The sequence below is a fragment of the Coregonus lavaretus genome (genome assembly GCF_964263955.1).
Source record: "Coregonus lavaretus genome assembly, chromosome: 4".
NCBI classification, from domain to species: Eukaryota; Metazoa; Chordata; class Actinopteri; order Salmoniformes; family Salmonidae; genus Coregonus; species Coregonus lavaretus.
In genome coordinates this window covers 16,483,437-16,493,967 of record NC_139991.1, presented here as the reverse complement: position 1 = coordinate 16,493,967, position 10,531 = coordinate 16,483,437, and the positions used below count along the sequence as shown (strand labels likewise).

Sequence of the window (10,531 nt, the reverse complement as noted above, 5' to 3'; positions counted from 1 at the left end):
ACATGTATACATTTTTCCTGGATTTAATTAATACAACACTCTTCCCAGTACTTGAAGTCAACTGCCAGTACTAAGTTTGTCTAGGTTCGGGGCCAAATGTAACTTCTGGTCTCAAAGAGGGTGAAATCATTGACTGCTCAACAGTACACATGGTTTACCTCTGGTTAGGTTATTTTGGCCTTTATATCTTACTGATATGTTTTGCTAAATTATACATTTTCTGAATGAATTGCTGAGCATCGCCACTTAAGCATGACAGAGATTTTTTTTTTAAAGAAGAGATTCTAGCAATGTTTTTTTTCCCCTCTTGTTTGACTGAGCTTAACTGAGAGTGGCTTGGGTGCACTTGGGTGGACATATATATTCTTAAAAATGAATCTAGGCTTATTCTCTGTACTGCCAGTGTGTGTGAGCATGTTTTATCTCCTTTTTATGGCAAGGATAAAATATTTTATGTCCTGTAAACTGGATAAAATATAATAGCTATGTTACTCCAAACATGTTTAAATCATATTTCTTTACTAGAAAGAATAAACAGTTTGAATATTGGTCAGTATGTATTCCTCAATTATCAATGACAAATCTAGGTTACTGAGTGAAAGTGATAGGCTACTGTATGTTTTTAACTATCATCCAATTGCTATTGAACATGGAGTGGAAATCAGAAAGAAGACTTACTGTATGTGTTGGAATGAAAAACTGATGGACATGCATCACGTGACATGAGCTTCCATGAGGAGTAACAGTAGGCCACGCCCCCTCGAGTGCGTCGCTGTCCAGTACCCTATGCTGCTAGCTCTGTCAGAAACAGTGATCGGAGGCGCGCACTTGAGCTGTATTATCCGGAGGGCTGGGCACGCAGATTGCTGCTGGAGTGGAGACAGGAGACAGCGAAAGTTCTGCGGCGAGAGCTATAGCAATTAATCAAACCAAGACAACAAACAGCTTTTTTGTGAATTAAATATTTTTGATTTTAATTAATCTGAAGTTTTAGAGGACATAAAATATATGTTTTTCGATATGATTTAGGGTCCTAGAGTGACAGCATAACACCACTCAGTGTGGTACAACTGACAACAGTCATGATTTGGACTATTTTAATATGCTATTTCGTGACATCTGCACTTGGGAATAAGACAGAGGAAAGGATACCGTTCTTTCATGGACATGTATTCGAGAACTCTGAGCCAGGATCCAAAGTAAATGGTCTCAGCATCCCTGTGAAGCGGGTTGACGCGCGGAGATGGTGCTCCAACTCCGGCATGCATCTGAAACTCTTGGGAGACGGAAGTGAAGATTTCCGGGTATTTGCCCACCACAAACGCGGACACATACTTCTGAAAACCTCGATCATCCTGGACAGAGAGGAGCGCTCCGAGTACCTGCTCAGCCTGGGTCTGTGCTGCCAAAGCTGCGCCGCCACTGACCTTGTGGTCGCAGAAGTTGCATCTGTGAAAGTGGACGTTTTGGACACTAATGACCACGAGCCAACATTCCCTAATGCTGATATAAAAATTAGTCTGGACGACGCCACTGCCCTGCGGTCTGTGGTGTATAAGGTGACGGCGGAGGATACAGACAGCGGGAAAAACGCTGAACTCATTTACTTTGCTCTTCCCAAAAATTGCAGTTTCTATGTGGTACCAAAAACTGGAGATGTACTGCTGGTGGACTCTATATTGGGTCTTACCGCCCCCATAAAGTTTAACGTGTTTGCGATGGACCACGGCTGGCCCTCACGGACCAGTCAGAGTATTGAAATCGAGATTAATCCCCGGCAATGGCCAGCGGTTCCACCGCCGTCCCAGGACAAACCGAATACCAGACTACCTCGGAAGTCGAGGTCCCTGCTAGAGTCGGACGAGCCGGTAGTAATAAATGTGTCCGAGGATGCCAGTATCGGTTCTGTTGTGATGAACTTGTACCCGGTGAGGTTTCAGGCTGCCAGCTTTGAGTTGATGGATCCTGGTGCGGACAGCTCACCCGTCACGGTGAGTCGGGACAGCGGAGATATAGTTATTACCCGGCGCCTGGACCGGGAGACGGATCCTCTCGTGGAGATTACTGTGAAGGTTCAGGATAAAAGAGGTGAGAGTGCCTTTGCAATGTTATATTTCTGCTTCAATGTTGTTTCTCTCTTCAACGTACTGCGTTAAATACATTATTATTATTATTATTATTATTATCTATTAGTGTATTTCTTCGCTCTTCAACTTGCCATGCTTTAAAGTGCAATGATTTAAAATGTATTCGTTTCTGTGTTTACATGTTTAATTAACACGGTCAGTTTTGCCTTCATGGTCCCAAGAGGTTGAAACCATGCGTGTGCGTAAATTATGCATGGAGAGACGTGCGCCTTGCAAATAGTTACCCTGGGAAAAATGTAATGCCCACAAGTTAAGCTTATAATACAGAACATAAATTCACATTATGCTACGATTTGTTGTCTGCATATGTGTTCTGGTATTAGTGCAGATGTTCTCAATTTACAGGAGGCGTGCGGATGCTACTGTTTCTAACGACTCAATCACACCGACAGTGTAATTGCATTTTGGTACACTAGAAGTACATTAATAACTGTAGGTTAATTATCACCTTCAGAAAAGGATCCGTTCATGTACTTTTGAGAGCCAGGCTACAGCTAAAATGCATTGCTAATGCAATAATATTCTTTATCTGCACTGCTCCCATTGGTGATCCTGCGCCCAGCATATGTAAACCTTTCTGACCATGGACTTTTATGAGTGCTCAACTTCCTTAGTGTTGGCCACAGCAGCTCCAACTGACACATAAGATGTGTAGAATTGCAGGAAATTAGCTGTAAAACTGCAACAAAAAAAATTATCTAAAGCAAATGTATTTGTTTAGCTTTTGTTAATAAAATACATTTTCTGCTAACAGATCGCTCTGAAGATATTAATTATAGTTTTTAATTCCGGTGCTGAGTTAATGTGAGTTAATGTGTAGTGGCTAATTGTATAGCTAATAGGCTATGTGTTTGCAGATCCAGATCGATTGAGGTGAATGAACCTACAGCAACCAATATGATAATGGATGCAGTAATCTTTGCTTGTGTTTTAGTTTTTGCTGTTCTCCAAATAGCATTTTAGAGTTTTTAAATTGTATAGAAATGCAGTAAATGAGCTTCACACAGACCTCACTAAAAATCTGACCCTGGCTATGGCCCTGTGTCTCAGGCATGATAAACCTCATTGTTTGAAGCGATAAGTGATGTGCTGGCTTTTTGGTTTAGAGTGATGTGCTGTCTTTTTGGTTTTGAGTGGGGACCTGTAGATTATTGTAGCCTAGCCCTACAGTATTGACTTTGTTTAGTGTTCATATTTGTATAAAGTCAAAAGTTTTAGAACACCTACTCATTCCAGGGTTTTTCTTTATTTTTACTATTTTCTACATTGTAGAATAGTAGTGAAGACATCGACACTATGAAATAACACATATGGAATCATGTAGTAACCAAAAAAGTGTTAAACAAATCAAAATGTATTTTATATTTGAGATTCTTCAAATAGCCACCCTTTGCCTTGATGACAGCTTTGCACACTCTTGGCATTCTCTCAACCAGCTTCACCTGGAACGCTTTTCCAACATTCTTGAAGGAGTTCCCACATATGCTGAGCACTTGTTGGCTGCTTTTCCTTCACTCTGTGGTCCGACTCATCCCAAACCATCTCAATTGGGTTGAGGTCGGGGGATTGTGGAGGCCAGGTAATCTGATGCAGCACTGCATCACTCTCCTCCTTGGTATAATAGCCCTTACACAGCCTGGAGGTGTGTTGGGTCATTGTCCTGTTGAAAAACAAATGATAGTCTCACTAAGCCCAAACCAGATGAGATGGCGTATCGCTGCAGAATGCTGTGGTAGCCATGCTGGTTAAGTGTGCCTTGAATTCTAAATAAATCACAGACAGTGTCACCAGCAAAGCACCCCCACACAATAACACCTCCTCCTTCATGCTTTACGGTGGGAAAATACAGATGCGGAGACCATCCGTTCACCCACACGCGTCTCACAAAGACACGGCAATTGGAACCAAAAATCTCAATTTTGGACTCCAGACCAAAGGACACATTTCCACTGGTCTAATGTCCATTGCTCGTGTTTCTTGGCCCAAGCAAGTCTCTTCTTCTTATTGGTGTCCTTTAGTAGAGATTTCTTTGCAGCAATTCGACCATGAAGGCCTGATTCACACAGTCTTCTCTGAACAGTTGATGTTGAGATGTGTCTGTTACTTAACTCTGTGAAGCATTTATTTGGGCTGCAATTTCTGAGGCTGGTAACTCTAATGAACTTATCCTCTGCAGCAGAGGTAACTCTGGGTCTTCCTTTCCTGTGGCGGTCCTCATGAGAGCCAATTTCATCATAGCGCTTGATGGTTTTTGCGACTGCACTTGAAGAAACTTTCAAAGTTCTTGACATTTTCCGTATTGACTGACCTTCATGTCTTAAAGTAATGATGGACTGTCGTTTCTCTTTGCTTATTTGAGCTGTTCTTGCCATAATATGGACTTGGTCTTTTACCAAATAGGGCTATCTTCTGTATACCCCCCAACCTTGTCACAACACAACTGATTGGCTCAAACTCATTAAGAAGGAAGGAAATTCCACAAATTAACTTTTAACTAGGCACACCTGTTAATTGAAATGCATTCCAGGTGACTACCTCATGAAGATTGTTGAGAGAATGCCAAGAGTGTGCAAAGCTCTCATCAAGTGAACGGGTGGCTATTTGAAGAATCTAAAATAAAAAAAATATTTTGATTTTGTAAACACTTTTTTGGTTACTACATGATACCAAATGTGTTATTTCATAGTTTTGATGTCTTCACTATTATTCTACAATGTAGAAAATAGTAAAAATAAAGAAAAACCCTTGAATGAGTGGGTGTTCTAAAACTTTTGACCGGTAGTGTACATTTGCCAGTTGCCTCTGTCACAATAGCTTACTAATATGCTATAGGTAAGGCAGCAGTACAACCCACCTTTTACGAGTAATTGTTCAGGTGCCATGCACGCTGCGAGATAAAAAAAGTGCTATATTTTACCCAGCTGTTCGAAAGTGATGGGTGGATTACACAATATCTGCATTCATGCAGATGATCATTCAACCAGTGTTGCCTGTCTACAACAATGAGCAAAGGGAAATTGGCGTCTGTGTGTGTAAAGCTGGTGCGCTCTGCATTCATTTCTAGGCTATTAGAAGTATGGGGGCCTATTTACATGCATTGGAGTGAATAAAACCTCCATCATTTCAAATTTTCTAATTTCCCTCGCTGAGTGTTGTGAAATGATTTAATGAATCCCAAAATGGTTGTGTAGTTCAGGTATTAACCACAGTTTTTTTCTGATCAAAAAACCTACTTGACTTGATTTGAAATGTTCCAGCAGACACCAGTGTTTAATTTGGACAAATCTGTGCTTGGGGAACCGGAATGCCAAGCGGTGGGAATGTGGTGGAGTCTAATCCTTTTTGAGTGAAGATCCTGCTCGACCTGGCTCCATCTGCTCGCATTATCCGTGTAATCCCATCTCATTCACGTTCTCATTTCTGGGATTTAGAGAGGCAGCACAGTTTGTTGGAGAACTCGTGCGCTTTTTCGAGGGAATAGAGTGGCGTTAAAGTTGTGCGTTTTTCGCACAGAGTGTGCTCCGTGGCCCACTCACATCTTTCCGCGGCATCCATGTGCTGCACAGCCGAGGCGTGCTACAACCACTCCTGAATGAGTTGTTGCCAGGGTTGGTTATTTAATTAGCTCGGCCTTTGGTGTTTTCATTACTGTCTGTGTGCTTGTCCTGCGGCCTGATTTCCAGAACCTTCTGTAGATGTTGCGTGTCTGGCCAAGAGGGTGTGCTTGTGTGTGTGTGTGTGTGTGTGTGTGTGTGTGTGTGTGTACTGTGAGCAGGTTTCTCGGAAGCCAGGGGATTCACAGTAATGAGGAAAAACAGCTGGCTTTAATCAAGTAAGAGAAGTGTGTCGGTTGACCTCACTTGTAACAGTATCTGTGAACTAGACCAGCTCCCTATTGAGTACATGTAGACTAGCACACACACACACACACACACACACACACTCACCCAATCACCCACCCTCCCACCCACCCACACATCTACACACACACACACACACACACACACACACACACACACACACACACACACACACACACACACACACACACACACACACACACACACACACACACACAAACACACACCCACACACACAAACACAAACAGAAGTCATATTTGTGTTTATCCTTGTTAATAATTTCATATTGCAAAGATCATGCAAGCACACTGTGATATTTCCCACTGGTGGTGTATTGTTGCAACCTGGTCTCAGAGCATTTTGTATTATTCTGTATGTAAATCCATGATACAAAATTTTGTATGATATGTATTGATGTGTGGCTGGCCATCAATCATTTTGTATGATTTGTTATGATTTACAAATCATATTATATGTTACGAATTTGCAAAACGTACAATATGTTACGAATTTGCTAAACGTACAATATGTTGCACATTTGCAAAACGTACAATATGTTACGAATTTACTAAACGTATGATACGTTACGAATTCTAGCTAGGTGGCTAACGTTAGCTAGCTCGCTAATGTTAGCAAGGCTAGGGATTAGGGTTAAGCGTTAGGGTTAAGGTTAGGGTTAAGTGTAGGAGGTAGGTTAAAGGGTTAAGGTTAGGGTTAGGGAAAGGGTTATCTAAAAGGGTTAAGGTTAGGGTTAGGGCAGTGCTTCTCAATTATTTTCTGTTGCGCCCCCCCTAGGAAGAAGTAAACATTTCGCGCCCCCCAACTCTCCGCCACAACTGGAAATAGTATCATTTGTCTATGAAATTGTTCTAAGTACACCTCTGCATAACATTGTATCCTTATTAACATTAAAGAAAATAAAAATAAAATAAAGAAATCTAGATCAACTTACAACAAAGAATAACTTTATTAACATTGTTTTTTAGTCTGTAACAGAAAAGACTTAAAGTGCATCAATTTGCCTGAAATTTGCCTTATTTAAACTGTAATTTTTTTTGGACCATTTGATACTGAAAAATAAAATAAAATATAATCAATAAATAATAATAAATTCAAATTGATCAGCAACATGAACTCAGGAGCCCAATATATGAAACACTGACCTATAAAACAAAAATGAATAAAACCATTTGTGCTGATTTTTTTTTAGCAAAATGAGGAAGTCAGGATTAATGGCAAAAGGCACGTTTGTCTTTGAGTTTATCTACCAGCTGTTCTTTAAGATCGTTAGCAATGTCATTTATACGTCTGGCGACAGTGTCATTGGACAGAGGGATAGTTTTTATTTTTGCAGCACTTGCGTCATCCAGCATGACAGAGACCATGTCTAATGCTGCAGGCAGTATCAGCTCCTCTGCTATGGAGTGTTTTTTTTTGCACTGAGCAATTTGGTACGCCACCTTATATGATGCTAACAGTGCTCGCTGGTTTCCTGAAGTAGCATTCACAAAGCGGGACGATTGTTGGCAATATTCGGCATGTTTTCGCTGAAAAAACTCAAGCGGCTTATCAGCGTGATTGGGGTGTAATGTATTTAAGTGACGCCTTAATTTATTTGGCTTCATGCTGTCCGCTGCCAACATTTTTAGACACAGTAAACATACCGGTCTTTCCTCTTCTCCCACCGTAGGCACAGTGAAGCCAAGCGCTACATACGCTTCGTCATATTTCCTCGTCTTAGCTTTCGGGAGACTTACGTTTGTCTCATTATCTCCGTCTCTCTCCGCCTTTATTTTCATCCCTGTTAGATATGTTTCCATGGCGTCTCTTAAGGGTTTGTTATCTGCACTTCATATCTCCTACTCTGTGCTTTTGTTCGGTGCAAAAAAAACCTACTCCCTGCGGCAAAAAAAAGCATGTTCCCCGGGGTCACACGCGCCCCCCCGGCATCGCTCCGAGCCCCCCCAGGGGGGCGCGCCCCACTATTTGAGAAGGACTGGGTTAGGGGAAGGGTTAGCTAACATGCTAAGTAGTTGCAAAGTAGCTAACAAGTAGTAAGTAGTCAAAGTTGCTAATTAGCTAAAGTTGTATGTGATGAGATTCAAACTCATAACCTTTGGGTTGCTAGAAGTTCACATTATACGCCCACCAATCCACCCCGACCAGCCACCCTCCTTTCGTTTTTGCCTTAAGTAACCATCTGTCTTATGTAACCATACCAAATGGAGTGTCTCGAATTCAGATACAGAATAATACGAAATGTTCTGAGACCAGGTTGATCCTACAGGAGAGTAGGAGCATGTAGTCAGAGTCAGACAGATGGAAGATGAAAATATATTGCCTGTTATTACTTTATTTATCAGGATCAAGCAGCCGCTGCTATATATCTTCAAACATCATATTGTATTGCACATTATTAACTGTTATACAGACATGCACACTCAGCGATGCACACGTTTCTGCCTGGTGGCCAGTGAGTGAGCTAGGCTGTGGTTTGATAACAGAGCTCTATGCAGCTTGCATATCATGCTAATTAATGTGCTGCACATAGTCCTGTGACCACCCCCTTGTCTCCTACCTCCCCTGTTCAGTTGATTCTCTCTATTCAGTCTGCTGTAATTGTCCGTGTCTGTTTGTTTCCCATACCGGGGGGTGTTGGACCTGGCTCATCAATAGCTATCCTGGAGTGAGAGAGTTATTCGCTTTCCTAGGGTCAGTCAGACTTTCTCCTCTGTTGTCACTGCCGGCTGGGGTGAGAGGCTCCCCATTTTCCACTGGCTGGCCTGGGGTAAAATAGCCTTCTCAGGTGAGTTGGGCTCTACTCTCTATTAGCTTGTCTGAGGGGAGTCACCCAGGGCTCTTTCCATTATCTGGCTTTGGGGGAGAGCAGAGCACCACTTGATTCCTGTATGGTTATCCCTATCTCTGTCTGACTGTCTGGCTGTCTGTCTGTCTCAACCACCTAAGCGGTCCCAAAAACACACAGCCCCACTCTGTTTCTCCCTTCATCCCTCCCTCTCTCCCTCCCTCCATTCCTCCCTCTCTCCCTTCCTGCCTCCTTCACTTCTTATCTGATCTCCATGTTCTGAGAGAAGTCTCTTCCTAATTGCTCTGTGAAGCTCTGTAATATATAAATGGGAGGCCTCTTTAGCTGTGTATTGGTTGAGGCTATGGGCTCCTGTTGGATATGTCTGGTCTCCATGATATTGCTGCAGTGGGATCAATTAATGTGTGCGTGGGGGACGAAGAGGAGGAGCGTGTGTGTGGATCAAACAGGCGTGTGGCGTTAGACTTCCAGTCTTAATGCTCTCTGCCTTGCAGCACGTTTTACTATCTCTATATCCTGTCTGGGTCATCATTGCTCTATGTACTCTCTTCCCTCGTTCTCCCTTCAGCTCCTCCTCCTATCTATCTATCTATCTATCTATCTATCTATCTATCTATCTATCTATCTATCTATCTATCTATCTATCTATCTATCTATCTATCTATCTATCTATCTATCTATCTATCTATCTATCTATCTATCTATCTATCTATCTATCTATCTATCTATCTATCTATCTATCTATCTATCTATCTATCTATCTATCTATCTATCTATCTATCTATCCATCCATCCATCCATCCATCCATCCATCCATCCATCCATCCATCCATCCATCCATCCATCCATCCATCCATCCATCCATCCATCCATCCATCCATCCATCCATCCATCCATCCATCCATCCATCCATCCATCCATCCATCCATCCATCCATCCATCCATCCATCCATCCATCCATCCATCCATCCATCCATCCATCCATCCATCCATCCATCCATCCATCCATCCATCCATCCATCCATCCATCCATCCATCCATCCATCCATCCATCCAATCTATCTATCATAGTGTTTGACTGTCTCATCCACACAGAGGGAGCTGGGTTTTGGGTTTGAGCAGAAGTTGATAGGTTTTCGGGGACTTAATTCCTCTCCTCCCTGGTGTTACTGTTAATCTGATTGGAAAGAGCCTGGAAATTAAACAGCATATGGGAGGCTTCCTCTCTCTGTCAGGGAACCAGAAGATTGTGTGCTTGCTCACGTGTACACAACACAAGTTAACTAAGTTTCTCTCTCCCCCTCTCACCCCCCTCTCTCAAACACGTACACACACTGTGCAAACATGCATAGACATACATGAAGACGCATACATCCAAACCCACATAACATATGCACACAACACACACCTACGCAGCATATGATCCGACACATACATTCTCACCTGCTGTAGATACCCTCGCTCGCAATCAGCTCACACATACTTTGCCCTGGTATGATGCATAAACAGAACTTATACCTGTGAACTTCTACAAACTCTCTCTCTCTCTCTCTCTCTCTCTCTCTCTCTCTCTCTCTCTCTCTCTCTCTCTCTCTCTCTCTCTCTCTCTCTCTCTCTCTCTCTCTCTCTCTCTCTCTCTCTCTCTCTCTCTCTCTCTCTCTCTCTCTCTCTCTCTCTCTTTCTGTCTCTGTCTGTA

The 10,531-nt window shown here is 42.4% G+C and overlaps 1 protein-coding gene across 1 annotated transcript in view; it reads left to right on the top strand.

The window, feature by feature from the left end:
• Nucleotides 1–1,082: 1,082 nt before the first annotated feature.
• Nucleotides 1,083–10,531, top strand: part of LOC311127608 (neural-cadherin-like) — a gene marked incomplete at both ends in the record, with an annotated part of 196,071 nt that continues 186,622 nt past the window's right edge. Inside the window, one exon of the mRNA XM_084159431.1 lies at nt 1,083–2,088. Coding sequence (XP_084015557.1) covers nt 1,083–2,088 — 1,006 coding nt within the window. The remainder of the gene's footprint in view (nt 2,089–10,531) is intronic.